The following is a 23,926-nucleotide window of genomic DNA, read 5'->3' as shown; positions in this document are numbered from 1 at the left end:
GGTTGGAGGGCAGCAAGGTCCAGGTCCAGGGAACCAGGAGACAGATAGGTGCACCAAGCAAGTTCTGGGGTGTGGCCTTGAAGGGTGTAAATGAGCCCTTCTACATGTGAAGGGGCAGGGCCAGTGCGCCAGGGTAACAAGAGTGGGAGAAGGTGGCCTGTGAATGGGGACAGAACCTGTGGGGGGTAGGGTGGGGCAGGGACTGACGGTGGAGGGGGGTCTGGGAGGAGAGAATGTGTGAGGGAGGGAGCAGGCCCGGCTGCCCCTCCCCCCCCCACCCGTGCCTGGTCCTAACTTGGCCCTGTCTGTGTGTGTGTGTGTGTGTGTGTGTGTGTGTGTGTGTGTAAGGTCAAGGTGTCTCCTCCTCGCTTGCTTCTGGGAGGGGGAAGGGCCCGTGTCCGCACGAGGAACAAGATGACTCACTGTAGGGGACACAGTCGTACTGCACCTCCAGGTACTTGTAGGTCCCAGGACAGGGGTCGGGAAAAGCGTCAGAGCCAGCAACCACCACGCACTGGGTGCGGTTGTTACACCTGCAGAGAAGACACGAGGAGCTGGGAAAAGACCGGCCTAGAACTGGGGGGCGGGGGCGGACATTCAGGGTCAGGAGAGGAATGAGCACTCCCAAATGGAGACGGAACTGGGGCGACCAAGGCCAGGGGCCTTGTGGGGGCATCATCTTCTGTGTCCTGCCTGCTCTCTTTCGCACCAGCCAGGCTTCGGCTCTGGGCCCCCGCCAGGCAGCAAGCTCAGGGCTGGGCCAGAGACTCTGCCCCATAAACTGTGTCCCCAGCTCCCCGGCCTCACAGCCCATCTGCGTGTCACTGATGCCATCGTGTCCTTGGCATCTGTCCTAAATGGGCTGGAAAGCCCTCGCCGTTCATTGAAGAGTAAGACACGAAGGCGTGCGTACAAGGCGGTGTCTTAGCCAACATGCTGCTAATGGGATGCTCACGGTGCCCGTCTGTGTCCCTCCCCCCCGCCCCCGGCCGGGCCTTAGACGGGTCCCGCGCTCTGGGTGGAGCTGCTGCGAGGATCTGCAGTGAGGATCTGCAGTGAGGACGGGGCAGTCTCTTCCCCTCACGCCCAAGCCATTCTCACTAACCACCCCCTCCCCGGGGACTCGGAGTCCCCGCCAACTTCTAGGAGCCTGGCTAACATATAAAGGGAGGCCTACGTAGGAACAAAAAGATGTTTCTCCTCTGCCGTCTGTCTCTCCGATCGAGGGCTCTGGGCCCTAGCACAGGGCCAGGACGTTAGTTAACGAGGGTTTGCTCCTACCCGCCCACCTCAACCCCCTTCTTTAAAACCTCAGCCCTGGCCTCTGAAGGTGAAGCAGAGAATTGCCTATGACCCAGCAGCTGCATCCCTAGCTTTGTTCGCCAAGGACCCGGAAGCAGGGGCTCAAACAACTGCTCGTTCGTGAATATTCTCTGCGACGTCATTTACACAGTTGCCAAAAGGTGGGGACAACCCAAGTGTCCACTGACAGAGGAATGGCTAAGCAATGTGGTCCGTCCACACCGTGGAATATTATTTGGCCATCAGAAGGAAAGCTCTGATGGGCCACAGCATGGGCAAGCCCCGAAGACACCGTGGAGCAAGAGAAGTCAGGCAGAGAAGGCCCCGTTTCATGATCCTATCCGTACGAAATGTCTGCGGCGGGCCGGGCCGCAGCGACAGAAAGCAGATTAGTGGCTGCCCAGGGCTGGGGGAGGGGAGGGTGGGGGTCACAGCTCATGGGGATGGCATTTCCCATCGGGAAGATGGAAATGTTCTGGAACTAGAGAGAGGTGGTGGTTGCGCCACGCTGCGAAAGTACTAACTGCCGCTGAATCGTTCGCTTTAAAATGACGAATGTGTTATGTGACTGTCACCTCAACATCCAGAAGAGACAAGGGCTGGACACCGCGCGTCCCAGCCTCCCCTGCAGCTGACTATTCGTGACCGAGTTCCGGCCAGGGAGGTGGGAATGGGCCCGAGGTGGCCTTTAAAAGGGCTGGGTGCGGGAGCCCCCGAGAGAGGGAAGCGAGGGCTGAGGGTCTCTCCCTCCGATATGGTTTAAGGTCACTGTGTCTATTCTGGGGTGTCTCCGTCAGAGCAGCAGGGCTGTACCCCAGCTAACATGAAGAGCCTCGCCTCCAGGCTTTGAGGTGGCAGAACGGCGGCCTCTCACTCCCTGGGCCCCCGGAACCACACTGCTCAGCATTCCCCCTTTTGGGGCCGAGAACCCACGAATGCCAGAGCCGAGCCAGTTGCTGTGCTGGCCGCTGGGGAGACCGTGGCACACCCCGCGGACCCCGAGGCCGGGGCTGAAGGCATGAGGTAGGCAGGGAGAAAGCTGGAGACGGGAGGTGGGAGGAAGGGGAGTCCCAAGGGGGACGGGGCACAGCCTAAGCAAAGGCCGGGAAGCTGGATTGGGGGCTCTCAGGCAGGGGTGTCAGACAGGGAAGGGGGAGGAGGGCGAGGACTGCTGGAGGGGCGCATGTTTGAGGGAGAGAAGGTGGGGGACAGGGAACGAGGTGGCCCCAATGTGGCCCACTGGTCTGAGCCACCTGACCACACCGGTCCCCGGTCCCCTGCCCAAAACTCTCCGGACGTTCTCCGTGACCCTGCCCAGTGCCTCATTCTAGAATCCTCTGCCGGCATTCAAGGAGCTGCAGAGCTTGCTCCAGCCCTCCTCTCCTCCTTCTGTTCTACGCTCTGGGTCCTGGAGGGAACCTTGCCCTCTCTCGGGCGTTTAGCAAAAACTCAGTGAGTGCCTGCTGTGCATCTGGCGGGGGACCAGCGCCCTGTCCCCATGGGGCTGATGGCCCCGCGAGGAAAGACAAACATGATAAAGAGGCAAAATATTCCACAGAACTGTGGATGGTAATCTGGGCTAGAAGACAAAGCAGGGAAGGGGCTAGGAAGTCGGGGTGGGGGGGCTGCGATTTTAGAGAGGGTGGTCAGACAGGCCTTGCCGAGAGGATAGTCAGGTAAGAAGATCCACGGGCAAGGGAAGGGGTGAGCCATGTGGGTGTCGGGGAATAGCATTCCAGACAGGGGGAACGGCCGGTGCAAAGACCCAGAGGAGGCCGTGGCGGACGATGGCGGCTGGAGCCGGCTGAGTGGGGGGGAGCGTGGAGACGGGGAGGCCAGGAGCAGAGCACAGGGCAGAGCACGCGCACGCGCGGGGCCTTGTGGGCCTAGGGGAGACAGGCTTTTGCTTTGAGTGAGGTGGGTGCCCCTCAGGTGTTCACAGGCACCCCCTGGCTGCTGTGCGGGGGACAGCCCGAGGCAGGCAAGTCGGGGCAGGAGACAGTGCGGCAAGCCCAGGGGGTGGTGGCGCCAGGGGGGGTTAAATCTGGGTGCACCGCGGAGGAGGAGCTGACGAGCTCTGAGTGGCCGGCGGTGGGTGTGAGGAAGGCTTTTGCAGCTTCGCACGCACCGTCCCTCTGCCTGGCATCCCCCCCCCACTCACACACACAGCCTCGCACACTCAGGCACTCACTTTTTCTCTCACGCTCACGTGCACTTCTGTCATCTGTGTTCAGACGTCACCTGCTCCGGGAAGCCTGCGTGACCTCTGGGCTCTCCCTCAGCTCCCGTGACACTTTCCCCCTGTCCTGCTAATTGCTTTTACACTGCGAGACCTCCACGCCCTCCCCCACGAATCCCGGGACGAGCTTCTGGAGGTGCCTAGTGGGTGCGGGCTGCCGGGGAAGAGGGGCTGGGTCTTCCCGGCTGTGTGCATGGGACCTGGCGCCCAGCGGGTGCTCAGGAAACAGGGGCTGGACGCCTAGAAGGAAGGCGGAGGGGGAACAGGGTGCCCGGGCCAGGGGCCGCGTGGAGGACGGGCATTTACCCAGGGCCCCCAGGAACCGCCTGCAGCCCTCCTCCCAGGAGCCCGGTGGGGTGGGGCCCCTCACCTCTGTGACATGATCTTGAAGGCGTCGGGCAGGTAGCACTGCACGTTCTCCATCTGGAATGGGTCGGCGTCACAGATCTTGTCGTCTGTGCGCCCATAGTTGGCGTTCTCCACCATGATGACGTCGCTGCCTGGGCACCGCAGCTCGATGGGGTAGCCTTCGCACGCCAGCTCCCGGCGCATCAGCCCGAACGGGAGCCCGGCCCGGCTCAGGCCTACGGGGAGGGAAGACCCCGCTGAGGAGAAGCCCCCTCCAGCTTGGCTGTATCCGGGACGTGGGCTATACGGACCTCCGTTCTTTCATCTGTCCAATGGGCTTCTCGGTGTGCCCACCTGTGCAGTCAGGTCTTTGCCCTCGGCTCCTGGGAGGTGCCTCTAAGCACTGGGGGTGTCCTGCCCGATGAGCGTCTTTGTCTACCTGGGGGCCTCGGGCCAGGCCAGATGGCCTATACTCCTGTGATGGGTTGAACTGTGTCCTCCCCACCTCAGATTCATATGCTCAAGTTCCAATCCCTCGTACCCCAGAGCGGGACCAAATTTGAAACAGAGGTGATCAAGTTGAAATGAGGCCGTTAAGGTAGGCCCTAACCCAGGATGACCAATGTCCCATAAGAAGGGGAAATTTGGACACAGAGACACACACGAAGGGAAGACGGTGTGGAGACACAGGGAAAGATGGCCAGCTGCAGCCCAGGAGAGGGCCTGGGACAGCAGCCTCCCTCACGGCCCTCAGAAGGAGCCGACCCTGCTGACCCCTTGGTCTTGAACCCCCAGCCCCTAGACCTGTAGGGCAATACAATTCTGTTGTCGAAGGCCCCCAGCCTGTGGTCCTTTGTTACAGCGGCCCTAGCAAAGGAGCACACCAACGACGAGAGTAGGAGCTTTGGGGTATCAGCTGACCTCCAGAAGGGCTGGGGACTGAGGTCAGTCATGTGGGTGGTCACCCGTGTCTACTCTGGACCCCGAGGCTCAGGGGAGCGTCCCGGGTTGTCAGCACACCACGCATGCGGTCACACACCTGTCCCCTCGGCTGACGTTATCCGTAACCGTTCACCGTACCGACCTGTCCCCGTGCGTGTAACAGCATTTGGGAATCCTGGGAATGCTTCTAGGGAATCATCAAATCTGAGGGTGGTCTAAAGGACTCCCGAACCTGTAACTGGTGTCAGAGGGGAGAGTGGTCTGGGCTACTTCCCTAACCTCACACCACCCCATGCAAGGGGGAGAGACGGCTCGGGAGGAGACGCTCTCACGTCCTGAAGGAACCCCCAGCGCCTGGCCTGGCCTCTCCTCAGCCGACAGGCCTGGCACATCCGTGCGGCCAGAGCTTCTCAGCGGGGCCTGGGGGTCGGCAGCACTGGCGGCGTGCGGCTCCCCACCCCCAGGCCTGCTGACTCAGGATCTCCAGGGCAAGGCCAGGCGCCTCGGACCTGTGTGCCCACCCACGTTTCTGACGCGCACTCGGCTTGAACAGCCAGCTCTAGCCTCCTCGGGCCTCCGTCCCCAGTGTACGATCAGCACGGACAGCCCAGGGCTCCGCGTCGAGGAGTCCACGCGCTGCAGAACGTTCCCGAAGGAAGCCCCGGGCATGGCGCCCTGTGTGGTGAGGGTCAGTGTGACGATGAAGAACACGCCCGGTGGGGCTGCCCGGTCACACGTCAGCCCCCCTCCCATGCCGTGTGAGGACCGACAGCTCCGGCTCTGGAGCCAGACAGCCGGGGTTTAAACCCCCCGCCGGCGGCCTCGTCCGGTAGCCGACCACCCCTGTGGCCCCGGTTCCTTCTCCCAGGAGCTGCCGCTCCCACCTCACAGCACCGGGACGGCTGCAGCGGGCGCGAGGGCCCCCCCATAGTTACATCTGGACAAAGGCCTAACGGGGACAGTGAGGTGAGGGGAGCTGAGTCCACTATCATTAAGGTTATCGAGGGGCGCCGGGGGGGGGGCTCAGGCGGCTAAGCGTCTGCCTTTGGCTCAGGTCATGATCTCGGGGTTCCGGGATCGAGCCCCGTGTTGGGCTCCGCACTCAGTGGGGAGTCTGCTTGAGATTCTCTCCCTCTCCCGCTCGTGCTCCCTCTTTCTCTCTCCAATAAATAAATAAAATCTTAAAAAAAAATGACTGAGGCAGCCAGTCTCTACAGGACAGAGTGGGCTCCGCGTGGTCCACAGCTGCCGGGTCAGCCACCTTCTGAGACGCTGGTCCCAGCCAGGCCTCGCGGGGTGCTGGCGGGGGAGTGGGGACACGCAGAGGGACTCACAGGCTCCGATGTGCGGACTATGGCTTGTGGGTACAGAGAAGTAGGGGTGCCCTAGGGCAGCAGTACCAAGCAGACCCCTTTCAGAGATCTGCTCCCTCCACTGTCGGGTGGGGGGCCCCAGGGGGATGGCAGCTAGGCCCCGGGGGTTTTTTGGGGTGAGTTGAGTCTCACTTGGGGGAAAGTATTACATGTGTTCCTCTAACACCATCTGCTTCCACAGCTAATTTTAGTCCTTCCCGGGCCTGGGAGGGAGGCCGGGGGTGGAGGGCTGGCTCAGATGGGTCTGGGGGTGGAAGTGGCCCCTCCCGGCCCAGCTGGGGCAGTGGGACAGGACCTGGATGGGCAGAGAACGTGGGCACTGGGGGAGCAGAAGGCGTCAGCTGCCCAGAGCAGGGCCAAGGCCCCGGGGCCTGGCAGAGCAATGCCCCCTCCACCTCTGTGGCTTTTGGGAGTATTGGGCTAGTGAAGGGACACTGGGGAGCAGAGTCCCCCAACAGTGCTCTCCAGACAGAGCTGGGGGGGTGCCGGCTGGGGGCATGCCCAGGGCTAGGGGCAAGGCCAGCAGGCCCCTTCTTTCTGCCTGTCCTCTTGCCCTGCCCTTGCCCCCGCCTGGGCCCGCCGCGGGGACCATAATTGAGTGATTGGTGGAGGTGGGCGGGCAGGCTTGGGGCACTAATTGTTGCATGTACAGGATCCTGGGGCCGGCATAGGGCCGAGCCGCGTAATTAGTTGTTTTTAAATAAACGTCAGCGGGCATGCTTTAATTAAGCCTTCTTCCCAGCGAGAGCCTCAGAGATGTAATCACAGAGAAAGACACACACATAAGACAGGGGAGTATCGCTCACCGGGAAGGCCGGTCCTGGTCCCAGGAGGCCACAGCCCGCATCCCAGGCTCCAGGACCCCTGGCAGGATGGGCCCTGCTGCCCCGGGTGTTGGGGGTGAGGGGCTGGTCCAGGGACCCCTCAGTGGTGCTGGGAGGTGCGATTACCAAGTCTCCTTCTGGCTTGGTTCCGCCACGGCCTGGGGCGAGCTGGGGACTGCGGTTCTTCACCAAGTGCATGGGAGGTATTTCAACATTTTCTCTGCCCTCCCAGCTGCATTTTGGAGGCACGGCTCCTCTCCAGCCCCAGCAGCACCTACCTTGGGTGGCCGAAGTGACCAGGACGGCGGTGATGCAGAGACTCCAGAGCACTGCGGCCAGGCGGGCCATGGCGGCGGCCAGGGGCGTGTTCGGGGCGCTCAGTGTCCTGTGCTGGGGGCCTTGCCCCGCATCAGCAGGTGGGCGCCACGGCCTGGCCCACCAGCCTGGGGAGAACAGGGAGAGTGAGGCGGGGGCAAGGCCCCAGCAGGCCCAGGAGGAGAGGCATTTGGGCAGGTCCCCTCTCCTCCTCCTGGTGGCTGAGGGCTTATCCCCGAGAGGGGCCAGTCAAGGTACCTCCCCCCGAGCCAGCTGTATGGGACTGAAGCTGCACCCTGGCCGCCCCTCCAGGCCCTCTGGCCTACACTGCCAACTCCCACCCCCAGCTGGCAGACAGACCCACCCATCTGGGCACGTTGGACCAAAGGGGACCTCCTGGAAGCTCCTCCCGTGGTCTCACAGCGCCTCCTCGGGTAGTAGGGGCAGCTCACCAGGATGTCATGGCTGTGAAAGGCCTGCCCGCATCCAGGCAGGCCTCAGACCCTCTCTCACGAGAGATAAAGGCTTTCTGGAAGCCTCTTCTCCATCCCCAAATCCCAACCCTGCCCACTTGTCTCCCTGACCTGGCTTCCTCACCCAGCACTGCGGGGCGGGGGTGTCCAGGCATCCTGGCCTTGAACTGGCAGCCTCCCAGTCTTGGGCAAGAGTCCAGGCCCCGCCCCCAGCCCTTGCTTCCTGTCTCTCCCTCTCTGGTAGCTAATTAGAATCCAGCTGGCTGGCGCCACAGATCAGGGACCAGGGACAACTGAGTCCTCTCTTTCCCCTCTGGGGGGGACCCTCGAGGTAAGCTGGAGACAGGCAGGCGGGGGTAAGGGAGGGGTGTGCGGTCCCCTAGGGGGCCGGGATGGGGGACTGGCATTGTGTGCTCTCCCCTGCAATCCTCTCACCCATCTGCCCGTCCCTGGGCACTGCAACTCCGCGGGCACAGGGCTCCGTGCTGGCCCATTTCCTCCCCTCTCAGCTGCTCCTCCCTTCTCCCTTCCGGTCTCCCCTGGATGCTCTCTGCGTTGCAAATCCAGATCTCTGCCCCCGGCCCTTTGCTTTATCTGCCCCGCGGTTCTCAAGAGTGGCCCTGACCCAGTGGCGCCAGCATGGCCATGAACTTCTGCAAACACACATTCTCTGGGTTTTTTACCGGCCCTCCAGAGTATGAACACCCACTTACTCGGTCTTCCCTCGCCGCCACCCCAGTCTGTCCCATAGTTTCAATGCCATTAACCAACAAATACCTTCCGTATCTCTTATTTTCTGTTTGGAATCTCTCAACAGAGCCCCGAATTACTGTTTTTCCTCCACCAAACGAAAGCCTATCCACCAGCCCCATCAGCTCCCTGATCCCATTTCTGCTCAGGCCACTCTTGCCGCCTGCTATTCCTTGACCACACCAGCCCCTGCCCCAGGGCCTTTGCACTTGCCAGTTCCTCCACGTGTTATCTTCTGCCCACCAGTTACCCACAAGGCTGCTCCCCCTCACCTCCTTTAGGCCTTTGTTCAAATGTAACTATTTAGGGGCGCCTGGGTGGCTCAGTTGGTTAAGCATCTGCCTTAGGCTCAGGTCATGATCCCAGAGTCCTGGGATCGAGTCCCGAGTCGGGCTCCTTGCTCAGCAGGGAGCCTGCTTGCTTCTCCCCTCCCCCCCCCCCCGCTCACGCTCTCTCTCTCTCAAATAAATAAAAATCTTAAAAAAAAAAGTAGTTATTTATTTCTTGCATGGAATGGCCCCTGCACAGATATGGATCACTGGATTGCTTTGCTCACAGCTAGCCCCAGCTTCTAGAACGGGTCTGGCACACAGCAATGTGTTTGTTGAATCTCAGACCCCAAACCTAGGAATCTGCCTCGATTCCTCACCCTTCACCACCTCTCCCCTTCATAAGCTCCACCAGCAAGTCCTGACAGCTGCCTCCAAAGCACCTCGCCAACCTGCCCACTTGTGGCCCCCAGTGCCCGCATCCAGGACCAAGCCGCCTGCCGCGCCTGGATGCTTGTCTCGGCCTCCCTGCCTCCACGCCTGCCCTCCACTCAGTGCTAAGGGATCACTGAATGACGCAGATCCGAGTGTTAACCTTCCCCTCAGCTCTCCACTGGGGTCTGCTTCCTCACCAGGGCCTAGAAGCCACTGGTGACCTGGTGTCACCCTGATCTGTAACCAGCCTCCTCCAGTTCCTAGGATGCTCTAGCTTCTCCCCGCCCACCCCCACCCCCGCTTTGCCAGGGCTGCTCTCTCTGCCTGGAATGCTCTCCCAGGATCCCTGTACACCTGCTATGGCTTCACCGGTCAGGGCTCAACTCCAAGGCCATGCCAGCAGGGCAACCTACTGGACCTTCCCAAACGTTCCTGCTGTTCCCACTTGCCATCCTGTTGCCCTGTTTTTGATTTACAGCTTTCAACCGCACCTGAAGTTACCTGGAGGATATTAGCAGGTCTGCGGTCAACCTTCCCTACCAGACCATGAGCTCCTTGAGGGCAGGGACTTGGACAGTTTCTCAGGAAATAAAGGCAGACACAGCACACTCCCAGGCAGGACACCCCTCCCAGGCCTCAGACTCCTCTCGCGAAATGGGAAGTGATCTGACAGCGCGGCCGGCATACGGGCGCCCTCCCTGCCCCCAGCCTTCAGGAAGCCCCCCCCCCCCACCAGACATGGCCTGTGGTGCTTTGGGCTCCTTTCCCAGCATTTCACAATGTTACATTGTGGGGGGCAGGGGCTTCCTCATCACCCCCCACTCCCCACCTCGGCTCCCAGCCACGGTCAAGCTCAGGAGAGGCACTGGCCCCACACTAAGGGACACTCCCCTCCCCGGCTCTCCCCAGGGGGACTCAAACTAGCTAGTGGCTGGCTAATGCCGGAAAGGCTGCCGGGTGCCAGGCCCTGGGGGCAGCCAACCCACACGGGTCTGGATCCGACTCTGCCATTCACAAGTGGTGTGAACTTGAGCCAGTCCTTCCCCCCGTCACCAACCCCAGTTCCCTCTGTGCCTCAAACCTGCGGGCTTCTGCTAAGGACAGTAGTCTGCACAGGTGACAGGCCAGCCCAGGACCCATCCGAGGGCGCTGTCCACAGCGCGGTGCGAGTCAGGGCACGGGGAGCATGCGTCTGAGTGCGAGGCGCCCCTCGCTCCTCCGGGCTGCACCCGGACCCAGGACGCTGTGACCTCAGGTGGAGTCCCCAGGCTTTTCCCCACCCACACTCCTTCCCGGGGGCTCTAACTGGTGTCATGGTTTAGACGTCGTCTAGACTGTGATGACTGCCACACTGGAGTGTCAGCCCTGCTTCTCTCCTCACCGTCTACATCCTCGGGTCTCCGAGGCACCTTCGGCCTGAACAGCCTAAAACAAAGGCCCCCTCCCCATATTAGTCCATGGGCCCAGCATCCCCCCGCAGGTCCTTGGGCTGCAACCCCAGGAGTCAAAATCCCTGGTTCCTCCTTCCCTCACCCCAACGTCCAGTTCAGGATTGGGTCCTCGGTCTGTGCCTCCGGGACACCCCGGCGTCTGTCTGTCCCTAGCAACCGCCCTCCAGACAGCCCTGGCCTCCTTCCAGCAACCCCCCCCCACCCTTCTTGCTCCCGCACTCCGGGGTCCCCACCGGCAGCCAGAGAGGCCTTTAAAAAATTATGGTGTAATAGCTATGTCACATAAAATGTGTCATTTTAACCGTTTTTACGTGTATAATCCAGTGGCATTAATTACATTCTCCATGCTGTGCCCCCGCCACCACCATGGTCTATTTCCAAAACTTTGTGATCACCCCAGTCCCTCCTGTTCCCCCACCCCAGCCCCTGGCAACGACCAATCTTTACTGAACGAATGCAAGGTGCCGGGGTGGGGCAGCCGGAGACAGGTGTTTGTGACCCGCGGGCCAGGCCCGACCCACACAGCCTGGGCACCATTGCTCAGCGGTGTAGACGGCGTTCCCCTTGGGCTGCCCACCACTCCCTGAAGGCCCGTTCCCCAGAGCAGCTCTGCCCGGAAAGGCCCAAGCGCCCCCAGACCTGGCCCCCGCTCGGGGCTGGGGTATGAGGAGCCGGGCACCGTGACTTCTGTTCCTCCCCTCTCTTCCAGGCCAGACGGTGTGCCCACCGGCCCTGGGTGGGTCTGCCTGCCGCCTGGTGCCCACCTACGTGGGGAGGCAAGGTCAGATGTGGGGAGGTGGGAGCCATATCCTGGGAGGCCTGAGCCCGACTACCCCTGAGGCCTTGGGAGGGGGTGTTATGGATTGCCCACCCCCCACCCCCCCGCTGCCAAAAAAAAGATACATTGGAGTCCTGTTCTCCAGCACCTCAGGATGGGACCTTATTTGGTCTTTAAAAAGGTAATCAAGTTAAAATGAGGTCATTAGGGTGAACCCTCGTCCAGCGTGACTGGTGTCTTTACAAAAAGGAGACACTTAGACACAGACTCCCGCACGGGGAGTATGCCACGCGAAGACAGAGGCAGAGGTCGGGGCGATGCGTCTACGAGCCAAGGAATGCCAAGGACTGCCAGCGAACCCCCAGAAGCCATGCGGGAGGCGAGGGCAGACTCCCTCAGAGCCTCCGGAAGGAACTGGCCCGGCCCACACTCCAATCTTGGACTTCGGGCCCCCGGAGCTAGGACAGTGAGTTTCTGTTGTTAAAGCCGTCCGGTCTGCGGTACTTTGTCGCAGCAACCCTAGGAAACTCGCACGGGGGGTCAGGACACATGGTGGGCTGGGACGCAGAGCTGGGGAGAGCCTTTCACAAACTGGGAGTGGGAGGCCTGCTGGATCTCCAGTCCCAGAACCTCCCGTGATGCCGAGGACAGCAGCCGACACCTCGGTGCCCCATTCCAAGCACTGTATACACACAGCTCATTTAACCCACAGGCACTGAGTACATGGGGTGGGGGTGGTTAGGGGAGAGACACACACCTACATCTTACAGCGGAGGAACGTGAGGACCCAGGGGCACCCAAGTGATAAGGGGACTTTGAACCCAGGCAGGTTGGCCCCGCCAAGTTGGGCTGGGGAGCCCCCGGTGGCCAGGACAGCACCCTCAGAGCTGGGCACACCCACAGGGGCTGCAGCCACAGGGCCAGATGCGCCTGCACCTGCGTCTGTCCCCACCTCAGCCTCAGCAGACTTGGGTGACCCTAACCGAATGCATGGGAAATTGGGCCTACTGCCCTCACATGAAAGGGGACTAGACCCCAGGCATGTCCAACCCCCAGGTCACGTGCGCAGCCCACCAGCCTCACCCACACCTGCCTCTGTTTGCTCCTGAGCCCCACGTCGGTGTCAAGTCAAGGGGGCGTGAAGCAGGGGTCCTGGGGATGGGTGACATGGCCCAGGCTCTGTCCTCAGGTGCCCTGAAATGGGGCAGGGGAAGGTGACAGGAGGAGAGGGGGCGCCTCCAGTCTGCCCTAGAGTGCAGCTGCCATGGCAACCCTCTGCTCTAGTGGGTGGGAGTTTGAATGCCCGGGGGCGGGGGGGAGGGCACCAACGGAGGGGGCTCTGGGCCCCTCACGGCCCTGCCCCTCCACATAAGAGTCTCCTGCTTCTAGCCGCAAAGCCAGCAGCCTGAGAGCCCAGCACCACAAGCCTGCCTCCTCCACGAAGCCCTCCGGCATGGCAGAGTAAAGAAGCAGCAGGCCAGGGCACCTGGGTGGCTCAGTCGGTTGTGTCTGCCTTCAGCTCAGGTCATGATCCTGGGGTCCTGGGATTGAGCCCCATATCGGCGTCTCTGCTCAGCAGGGAGCCTGCTTCTCCCTCTCCCTCTGCCTGCCACTCCCCCTGCTTGTGTGCTCTCTCTCCCTCTCTCTGTCAAATAAGTAAATAAAATCTTAAAAAAAAAAGGATGCAGCAGGCCCCCGGGGAAGGTACATGGAAGAGGCTCCCGGGTCTGAATCTGCTGTGTGGCCTCAGGCTTAGCTCTTTGCCTCTCTCAGTGCATTTCCCCGGCTCCCCTCGGGGACTAACAGATAAACCTTGCAGAGGTGGGGCAAGTGTCCAGGCAGTGCCCAGCACGCAGCCCTCTCTGGGAAGGGCACTGTGGGCTCAGAGAGGGCAGGGTCCTCCCCAAACCTTCCACTCCAGTCCCATCTCCCTCCATCTCCCCCAGAGGACAGCTCAGTCCCCCCAAGTGCTCCTCCTGGACCCCTCTCTCCTCACCCCACATCCAACCCCAGCAGCTCCTGCAGCCCCTCCTGCAGGATTTGCTTACCTCCCACTCCTTGGCCCTCCCTGGTCCAGCCCCATCACCTGCCCCCTGGTCAGACCTGCTGCCTCCTCTCAGGTCTCCGGCCCTTGCTGCCCGCAGCCTGTTCTTCCCACAGCAGCCAGAGGGCGCCAGTGAGTACTGGGTCAGGGCGCATTCCTCCTCGGCTCAGAACCTTCTATGACTCCTACCTCACTCAGAGCAAAAGCCCAAGTCCTCCCTGGGGTGCACACGCCCTGCCCACAGCTCCTCCCACTCTCCTCCTTGCTCACTCAGCCCCTGGTTCCTGGAGGAAGCCATCAGGCACAGTCCCGTCTCAGGGCCTTTGCACAGGCTCTTCTCTCCTCCCCAAATGCCCGCACAGCTCCGCCCTTGCCTCCTCGAGCTCTTTGCTCCAACATCGCCTGCTCAGGGCGGCCCTGCTGGTCCCAGCACTCCTCCATCTTATCCTGGCTTTTTTCTCCATGGCACCCATCACCGGCATGCCAGCTGTGCATTTTACTGTCTGTTATCTTTCTCCCACTAGATGTCAGCGCCACAGGGTGGGGTTTGTCTGATTTGTCAGTTTTAAAAGGTCACTCTGGCTGCCCAGTGGCACTGGACCACAGAGGGGTGGGGGCGATTCAAAGCAGTCGCTTTTCCCCCCGAGGCCTCCTCCCTGGTCTCCCCCATCTATCTGCCACTCCCACCCCATCTGCTCTCCACCCAGCCCAAGTGATCTTTGTAAAATGAAAACCCAATCATGTCCTTCCCAGCCTACCACCCTCCATGGCTACCTATTGTCTCAGACGCCCTAGCATGGCATCTCAGGCTCTGGTCTCCAGCCACCTTGTCAATCCCTTCTCTGCTCTAGCTTCCTAAGGTGCCTGCCCCCACCCCACACACCTCTCCCTTGCCCATACACACAGTGCTAGGGCTCCTGTCCCTGCCCCCACTCTTCCTTCAAAAGGTTCTGCCCCCAGGACTGCCTGCGTTGGTCTCTCCTACTCCCACACTCATGGCACACTGGGCCTCCACGTTTGTCCCCACTAATTGGACTTGGCTCTGTTGTTGAACGTCTAGCTTTCCCACCAGCTGGGGACTCCTCAGGGAAAGTTCCATCATCGGTCAATCTGGCTCTCTGTTGCATGCCCAGTCCTGGGCAAGAACAAGTACTTATTAATTTGTTTAATGAACAGAGACAAAACAGACCCAGAGAACAGGTCATCCATTCACTGCATAGTTACCTAGTTTCGACTGGGTCACAAGTGCTTTGGAGGAAAATAGGCGTGAAGGGGAGGATGGGGGTGGGGGTGTATCTGTGGGTACAAATGTAAACGGGGTGGTCAGGGAACACCTCTCCCAGAAGGAGACATTTTAGCAGAAGTGTCAAGGATGTGAGCCATCTAGGTACCTGGGGAAAGAACATCCTGGGCAGCGGGAACAGCATGTGCAAAGGTCCTGAGGCAGAATCTGCTGGCGCGTGGCTGCGGCCCAGTGAGCAAGGGGGAGAGTGGAAAGAGGTGAGGGCAAGGGCAGGTTAAAGGACAGAGCTAGCAGGGCCTTGTGAGTCGAGGGTAGGACAGGCTTTTATTTCCAAGTGAGGTGGGATCCAAGGAGGGTTCTGAACAGAGGAGGGGCATGGCCTGACTCAGCAGTTCAGAGACTCCTTCTGCTGCCAAGGGAGATTACACTGGGGGGAGGTGGGGGCTGCTGAGAGCAGTGGGTGAGCCCACCCCCACCCCTTTTCTTTCCCTGTCCACTCAGCCGTCAACGCCAGAATCCTGCCATTTAGCCCATGCTTCCTTTCTTCACCCTCCTACCAACCACCCAGCAAACGATGTCAACTCCTGTCTTGAGAACCCCCGCACCAGCCCATCTCTGTCTCAAGGCCCTTTCCAGAGTCTTCACTTTGACAGCCCACAGTGGCTTCCTCTTCCTGCTGGCCTCCTGACCCTCCTGCTTCCCTCTGTGGTTCTCTCCCTCCCAGGAGCCAGAGAGAACTCACGCTGAATATTCCCATCCTGTCTGGTGCTCCTTGACCCCTCCATAGGCCTTCCCAGCCCCATGGACACACCTCATGGCACATACTCAATTCTTCTGCCAAGACCAGCCTCCGGCCTCCTTTCTACACGCCTGGCCGTAAAACCACTTACATTTTCCCCTTTGAGCCACCACCTTCTTTCTGATCTCAGGCAGGCCTCTCCTCACATACTCTCTCTCCCCTCCACTTTATCCCTCCTTCCCCCTCCAGGTTGCAGCTGGGAGGCCCCCTCCCCCAGGAAGCCCTCCCTGACTTATAGACTGGCCAGGTGCCTCCTCTAAGCTCCTTACCACAGGAGGTTGGTACTACGGAGGCCTGTGGTCCGTTTCCACTTCATACTGTTCACTGCCCATCCCAGAGCCTTGCACTTTGAGCATGACAGAGCACAGCTGAAAGAAGTGGTAGGAGCCACGGCCCAAGGCAGAGGGTGGGAGGTGGCAGGAGCCTCTGGGCCTCCAGATGCTGGCAGTGAAGAGGCAGGGTGGGAAATACAGAGACCAGAGGGAGGCGGACATGATGCCCAGCAGGGCAAGAGGGAAGAGTCCCAGGGTCCTACGTTCAAATCCCAGCTCTGCCCACTTCAGGCTGTGTGATGAGGTCCCCATGTTCTTCCTCTGAATTCTGTCTCTCCCCAGGGAAATGGGATGGAAGCCTCCCGTGGTGGCCACAGGGCTTAGAAGTAATATAAGGCGACCTCACATATCCTTTTTAGAGCACCTAGGTACCAGGCACTGACCTAGGAGCTAGACAGACATCCGTGGATGAGCCAGACACAAAGAGCACTAAAGAAGTCAATTCTATGATATACAGTTTTGTGGAGGAACAGGGGCTCTGGGGTGTGTGTGGGGGGGGGCGGCTGTGGGGGGGGTGCATGTGTACAATTTAAAATAGGGTGATCTAGAAAGACCAGACACTTCGGCAAAGCCCTGCAAAGCTCCGCAAAGGGAGGAGCCATACAGGTGGCCAAGGAAGAGAAAAAAGTTCCTGTCAGAGGGCACAGCCTGTGCAAAGGTCCTGGGGCTGGCCAATGCATGTTTGAGGACAAGTGAGGAAGCCAGTGTGACCAGTGGCATGAGCGTGGGGCAGTCCGTAAGTGCACAAGCGTGCCCCAAACGGGCTGCTTCTCTGCTGAGGAGGGTGCATCCACAGGTCCCCCAATTTCCACCACCAAGGGCAACTGGGGGGCACTCTGGGGCAGGAGCTGTCCACCTAGGGCCCAGCGACTGACTGTTTTTGCACAGCCAGTGGACTAAGAACGCTCTCGCCACTTTTGAAAGGTTGTGAGGAAGAGGCAGAGGGAGAATATGCAGGACAGCAGCCAGGCCACCTGCCCGTCTCCGGGATTTACTGTCTGGCTCTTCACAGAGAAAGTCTGCCGACCCCAGTCCTGAGCGGTGATCCTCAACGCGGGACAATTTTGTTCTCTACCCCAGGCCATTTGGCAACGTCTGGGGACCTTTTTAGGTGTCTCAACTGGGGGTGGGAAGGATGCTACTGGTATTTAGAGGGTGCAGACCAGGGATGCTGCCCAAGGTCCTAGGATACCCAGGACAGCCCTCACAAAGAACGACCGGCCCCAATATCCGACTGCCATGTCTGGGAGACCCTGGCCTAGAGAGCCGGCCCCGGGCCCCTGGCCTGCCTGCACCTCCTCTCCGATGGCGGGACACGGGCACCCACTTGGCTTCCCAGCTTGCCCACTCCTGACTTCCAGGGTATTCTGAGCATCTGAGGGAGGGGCCCTGGCTATTTTTAACTTTGGGGGGCAGGGCTATTTTTAGCCTCAGCGTCTATATATTGAATTTTTATCTTCCCCCAATTTTGGAGTTCAGGGTGGAGAAGCAGAGGGCTTCTGCTCCACTATTTCGCCAGGGCCCCCGCAGCCTGAAACAAGCGTGAGGGTCTCACCCCACGAGAGAGAGAGAGAGAGGCTGCGTCAGTGCCCCAGGAGGAGGGGCTGCTCAGGCCTTGACCCTGGGTTTCCTAGCCCCTGACTGAGCAGAGGGCCCCTACGTTTCCCACCCCAGGCTCTAAACCCCACAGCACACACACAGTTCCATGGGCAGGTGGCTCCATACACGTACCCTCACCCACTGGGGCACCCACGAGGCCACCTCAGAGAGAGTACTCACAGGTGGGCACGGCGGACAGGTGCAGAGCTGGCCCGGTCAGGCCCCCAGTGGCAGCCCTCAATCCCCCCAGAGGGGCAGGATGGATGGGGAGTCCTTGCTATGCACAGCCAGAGGACTCACCTGGGAGTCTCCAGTCCTTTGACAGACCCCCTCCCATTCACTCAGGTAAGATCCCTTGAACACCTACTGTGGGCCAGGGACGAGTCTAGGCATCTTGGATGCAAAAGCAAACCTTGAGTAACAAACTTCCTGAGCACTTGGATCCTGGTTGGGATGATAAATAAACAGGCATAATAAATCAAGAAATTACAGTGTGAGAAAAGCCATCCGTGCTCGGGAAAGTCAGGAGGTAGGTGGGAGGCTGCGATTTTAAACAGGCTGCACGGGGGTAAAGGTTACTGGGAGGGGGGGTGACATCTGAAGCGGGTGAAGGAGCAAAAGCCCTGCAGATGTCTGGTGAGAGTCCCAGGTGGAAGAACAGCCAGTGCAAAGGCCCTGGGGTGGAATCTTGCTTAGATGTTGGTGGAGCGGCAAAGAAAGAGGGAGTGAAGGGGATGAGGTGATGGGGAAGATCATGCAGGGCCAAACCCCAAGATGCCCCACTGCCTGACCTGTGGCAGTGCCTGGACACGGGGGCTGCTACCTTCCGACTCCGGGGCTGCCCCCTCCCCAGCTGGGACCCCGGCCACTCCAGAAAGGAGACATAAGCTTTCTCCCCAACTCCTGTGATACAAGCCTCTTGACTCAAGTCGCTACATGTGGCCAGACTGTGAGTTCTGTGAGGACAGGACCAGGGCACTGTCCCCACGGCATCGCCAGCACAGCGCCTGAGAGACAAGACACTTGGCACGTGCTCACAGACTGCGTGAAGAAGTGCCCCCAGCCCGGTCCCGAGGAGCCCCGTGCACACACCCCTGGGCACACGGCTGCCAGTGCACATAAGACGCAGACCCTCCTCCTGTGCAGGGCCACGGACACGCACGGGCCGCCCACTCTGCCAAACTCACAGCCCCAGCACCCAGGAGAGCCCGACCAGCATAGGGCTGGCCTGCTGGACACGTGGTCACACACAGGCTTAGCCAGGTCACCATCCAAACCACACACGAAACACACACAGACATCGGTCGGAGGACTGGATTCCGGGGGTGGTGAGATCCCCGCCCCCATGGCTCTGTTCAGCAGCAGCCTCTTCTGGGGACCCTGCTCTCCTCTTTCACGGGGGTGGCCAAGACCCAGCCCAGGCACCTCCAGGGTCACTTCAGCCAGGTCCGCTTCCAGACCCAGGGAACCCCTCCCACCCCCCAAAGAGGGGTCTGGAAGAGGGGAAGTGTCTGGCGTCTGGAAATCGGATCCCCGAGAGGCGCCCACATAGAAACCGGAGCCTTGTCCTTGGCCACACAGCTGGCTGGAGAGGTAGGAGGGAGCAGAGCCCTGCAGCTCCAGCTCCCCACGGCTGGCGGGTGGGGACCAGGCGGGTGGGGACGGCAGGGATCCCGCTCCTCCTCTTCCTCATTGGGGTACCCACTCTAGCCCAGCAGCACAACCTCCTGGGACCAGCACCCCCCACACCAGATGCCCAAGTTGGGGCTGAAGCACCTCATGCTCTCCTACCAGCCACGCTGGTGGGGGGGGTACAGGGAGGGGTACAGGGAGCTGCAAACTCCAGACGCAGGTGGCTTTCACAGGTGGAGGTATGGGGGGGGGGTGCTCGGAGTCCAGACGGCTTGATGCAGACTCCAGAGCAGCCAGGGAGCCTGCCAGCCCCTCCCCCACATGTCTGGTGGGTTCTCCTAGGCCCCCTCAGGAGAAGGGGCTCCCCAGGGCACGCTGGGAATAGAAACAGGGCTTCACGAGTCTCCCTTCCACCTCCTCCCTACAGGCACCAGGGCCCAGGTACGCTGGTCCCCAGCTCCCCACCCTCCCTAACCCTGCGTAGCCTCCAAGCCCAAGATCAGGCATTAGCAGGGGTGATCATGCCTTAAGCCAGCTCCCCGTGGGGGTTGGGTTGGGTGCGCTGTGGAGGGATGGCCTAGTGGGGCATTTGGAGGGCAGCCCCCACAGCATGGGGCAGGCTAAGGCCCCACGGGGGGTCACTGAGGGAGAGGAGGAAGGCGGGCCCTCACATGTGACCATACACATATGTGGCTCAGTGCATGGGTGCCACTGCCACCACCCAGGGATCGAATTAGTTCCCTTTTCCACTTTCCAGATGATTTTTCATCTCTGTAATTAATGGGCAAGTCAGTTCTGAACGGCATGGCAGGCAAATTGCTAGTTAGGAAAATCACGGATAATTTTCTCGATATGATAATGAAGGTTGTATTCCTTCTCTTATTCTCCCTGTTTTCATCCTACTTTTAAGTAATAAATTTGGTATTAGTGGGTGGGGAGACGGGAAGAAGGAGAAGTCACCTCCCCCCACAGCTGGGGCCTGACCCAGGCCCACCCCGAGTCCTGAGCCCCTGGCCATGGGGCAAATGGAGGGGAAGAGAGATGGGGACCCTCCATGGGGCACCACAACACCCCAAATGATCAGTTCAGGGTGTCAGGCCTAGATGAGCAGGTTGGAGGGCAGGGAGCCCCCAAGCTGTTAGCTGGGCTGAAGGGGTTGAGTCTAGGGTCAGGTTACAAGCTCTTGCCGGCCCCTGGGGTGCTGGAAAGAAGAGCAGAGACGCACAGCCTCTCTCCAAGAAGCAAGCAGCATCGAGGTCAACAGGCCTAGAGCAGACATCACCCTTAGGAGTCCCCCACACCTGTCCCCACACTGTCCAAACCCTTCTCTGCGGTGACTCCTGTAGCAGCTAAGGGAACAGAGCAAGCAGAAAAGGGAAAGAGAGAAAGAGAAACAGACAGAGAGAGGCGGAGAGGCGACCAGCCATCTTGGCAGCCATTTTGAACCCCTCCCCCTGCTCCCCCAGGCACACCACATGTTTGGATGTGGGCAGACAAACCCAGGCTCTGGGTCCTGCAGAAGCCAGGAGGAAAGGGGAACCTGCCTCCAGACTGGGACGGCGGGACACCCACGCAGCTGCCACGGCCGGGGAGGGTCATGGGGGGCGGTGGTTATGGCCCAGGGACGTACAGTGAGGTGCTGGGCGAGCATGGGGCTGGGTGCTGACCTAGACCGGACGGGCAGGGACAGGGCTGTGCGTAGGGGGGCTGTGCCAGGAGGGTGCCGTCTTCAGATGGGTGCCAGGGTGCACCGGAGCAATGCCTGCAGGGGCATTTTCTGGCCGAGGCTGGAGCACCCACAGCACTCTCCACCCTCTTCTGGTCCGGGCTTCTGTCCCAGGACCCTCAGAGGCGAGGATGGCATCGAAGCCCCATAGCTCTACCCAGTGAACACCCGGGGGAGAGGGAGGGCTCTCCCCGTCGAAGCCCGAATCGGGGCGGCTCAAACCCCACAGCTTCCCATGCTTAACCGGGTACCGCGGAGAGAGAGAAGACGCCGCCGGGCTGCACACCTCCTGACAGCGGTGCCCCCCGGGCTGCAGCCGGCGGGACCCCCAGACAGACCCCTCCCCATCCACCGCGTCTCTGCCTCCGGGAGAAAAACAATCCGCGGCCCAGCATCCTGCGGTGCCAGCCCCCGACACAGCTCCTCCGGGGGCCGGGGCCCGCGCACGGCGCGCACACGCACCCTCTCCGCTCACACCCAGACACCTACACAAACAGGGCGCCAAGCACCCGCGCGCACACGCACCGGGGACACGCAGGCACCGCCGCGCCGCTTCCCCACAAAGGCTGGCGCGCGCGCGGGCACACGCAGCCACGCGCGGGCACACTCGCGGTCCCCTCCCCCCGCCGGCACCCCGCGGCCGCCCATCCGCACCCCCGCGTCCCCGGCGCTCCGTGGGGGCCGCCCCTCTTGACCCCCAAGCCGTTGGGTATGAAGTGCAGGCCGCCCCCGACTCCCCTCCAGCTCAGGTGCGGGGAGTCGCGGCTCCAGCATCCCCTCCCCCTTCGCGGCCCGGACAGGCCTCGGCTCCGGTCCTGCCCCCATCCGCCTCGGCCCCCACACCTGGCCCAGGTGCGGTGTCCCCCTCGCCCTGGGCCCGCAGACACTCACCTGTCCAGCGCAGCTCTGGGGTCGGCCCTGCGCGTCTCTCCTGCGGCTCCGCGAACCCCGGCCTCCCGCCCGGCACATCTCCCGGAACCGGGGCGGGGGGGAAAAGGGTGAGGGGTGGCGGGGCGAGGGCGGCCTCCGTGTCCCCTCCTTCCCCCCGGCCCAGCACCGCCGCCACTAACCAAAAATTAAAAAAAAAAAAAAAAAAAGCGGATTACACAGCTCCAGAGGCGGCCCCCTCGCGGCAGCGGAGGCTCGGGGCTGGGGGCGAGCGGGTCCGCGCCCCTCCCGGGAGGGAGGCGACGGAGGCGGCGGGGCGGGGGCGGCGTCAGAGCTCCGGGGGCTGGGGCGAGGCGGAGCCCCCCGAGGCGGCGCCGACAGCGGCCCGCATCTCCCCCGCAGCTCCGCGGCCCCGACGGAGGCGGCACGTGTGCGCCCAGGCGACTTCCCAGCCCCCTCCGACGGCGTCGGCGGTGGCCGAGGGGTTAACGGGCCAGCCGGAGCGCCCCTGCAGCCCCCCGCCGCCCGGCGGCGCCGCTCCGGGGCCCGCGCGGCCCCATCCGCCGGGGCCTCCTCGGCAGACGGCGGGGCGGAGGCGCCGCAGCGCCAACAGCTCCCGCGCCGACGGCTCGGGCTCCCCGCAGTGGCCGCGGGGGGCTCGGGTTGGGGGCAGGCGGCGCGGAGCTGGGGGGGCGCGGCTGGAGGCGGGAGCGGCGGCGTCGCGCCCCCGGGGCGGCCGGAGGGGGGGCGCCGGAGCCGGGGCCGGGCCCGTGGGCACCGCAGGACGCGCGGACCGAGCCGGCGCCGGGCACCAGCAATGACAAGCCGCCTGCTCGCCCCTCTCCCCGACGCACCCGCTCCGGGAGGGGGGCGGCGGGCGCGCGCAAAACCCGGACCGGAGCCGCGGCCGGGAATCGGCCGCCGCAACCAGCGCGAGCGCACAGGGGGCCGACCCGAAAACCCGGACTAGACTTTCCTTCCCCCTGCCTCCTCCAGCCCCTCTGGAAAGCGGAGAGAGAGAAGGCTACGTGCTGGGTCGCTGCGTCGGAACGGGGAGTGGGGGAAGGGAGACGGGCGCAAGGAAGACCCGGAGAGGATTTCGCCGGCAGTTAAGTAAAGGAAAGACGCGGAGCCGGCGAAGGGAGAAATGGAGGAGCTCTGGAAGGGGTATGCAAAACCCGGATCGGATGAGACAGGAAGGTGGGGGGGGCGGGGGGAGGTAGCTGCGACAGGGCCAAATGCAGCCGGGGCACGCAAATTTGGGGCCGGATTCATCCTCGGGAGACGGAGTAATGCGTCATGCCTAATGCAGTGGGAGCAAGCAAGACCTGGCCTAGAATTTCCAGACCTGGGCTCGCAGGGGGCTTCAGGAAGGGTCTGCTTAGTGGCTGAGGCGGCACGGGCTGCCCCAGTCTTTCTGGCAGAGACATGCAAGGGGGAGGGGCAAAAGGAGGGCTGGACTCCCGCACGGAGGAATCCGGAGCGCTGGCTGCAACGAACCAGGCTGGTAAAAGCGGCTTCAGGATCCAGAGAGGCGATGCAAAGGGAATGCACTGAAGAGGCCGCTACCCTGGGAGACTAGACCTACAAGAAAAGACGGGGGAGGGACGCAAAGCTTGGACCGGAATCTGCGACACAGGACAAGACCCCAGGAGAGGATCCTGGACAACCGGACAAGGGCTTGGAGCTGACAGGGCAGCAGGGGCGGGGAGGGGAGTGTTAGGTGGTGGTTGTATCTATAAACGCCTCAAAAGTCTAGCTTTGGGAGGGGAGACGGACGGGGGGGGCGGGGGAGGTGGAGAGAAAAAAAATGAATTTTATGTTCTTGGCAAGAGCAAAAACCCGGTACGGAATTTCACAGCCCAGCAACTACACTGCAGCTGGTGGACTTGGAAGAAGTAGGGCAAGGAACCAGAGGGTTCCTGGGCATGTGGCTGAGTGAGGTGAGGGGCAGGTTTCAGGCTGAAGCTGCAGAGGGAGCCCCGCACCCCCTCTCCAGGGTGGGGAAGGCTGTCCAACCTGGCTTGGATCCCCAGAACCAGACTGTCACTGCCAAGACCCACAGTGGGGGCTATAAAACCGGGCCCCAGGCCAAGAATAAGCACTTCATCTGAATAGATAACTCAGTGCCGGGGGGGGGGGGGGGGGGGGGGGGGGGGGGGGG

At 61.7% G+C, this 23,926-nt stretch overlaps 1 protein-coding gene across 3 annotated transcripts in view; it reads right to left on the bottom strand.

The window, feature by feature from the left end:
• ADGRL1 (adhesion G protein-coupled receptor L1) overlaps positions 1–22,280 on the bottom strand; it is a 43,543-nt gene extending 21,263 nt beyond the window's left edge. For all 3 annotated transcript variants that reach the window (XM_034998302.1, XM_034998304.1, XM_034998305.1), the window contains exons 1-4: positions 21,766–22,280; positions 7,307–7,471; positions 3,912–4,125; positions 424–533 (exon numbers count right to left, since the gene is read on the bottom strand). In XM_034998302.1, coding sequence (XP_034854193.1) covers positions 424–533; positions 3,912–4,125; positions 7,307–7,376 — 394 coding nt within the window. In that variant the 5' untranslated portion in view covers positions 7,377–7,471; positions 21,766–22,280. The remainder of the gene's footprint in view (positions 1–423; positions 534–3,911; positions 4,126–7,306; positions 7,472–21,765) is intronic.
• Between the last annotated feature and the right edge of the window lie 1,646 nt (positions 22,281–23,926).

This window comes from Mirounga leonina, unplaced genomic scaffold (assembly GCF_011800145.1).
Source record: "Mirounga leonina isolate KUSES-001 unplaced genomic scaffold, KU_Mleo_1.0 Mir_94, whole genome shotgun sequence".
NCBI lineage: Eukaryota > Metazoa > Chordata > Mammalia > Carnivora > Phocidae > Mirounga > Mirounga leonina.
Note: the sequence above shows the minus strand (reverse complement) of the source record. Positions and strands in the feature narration are given on the sequence as shown.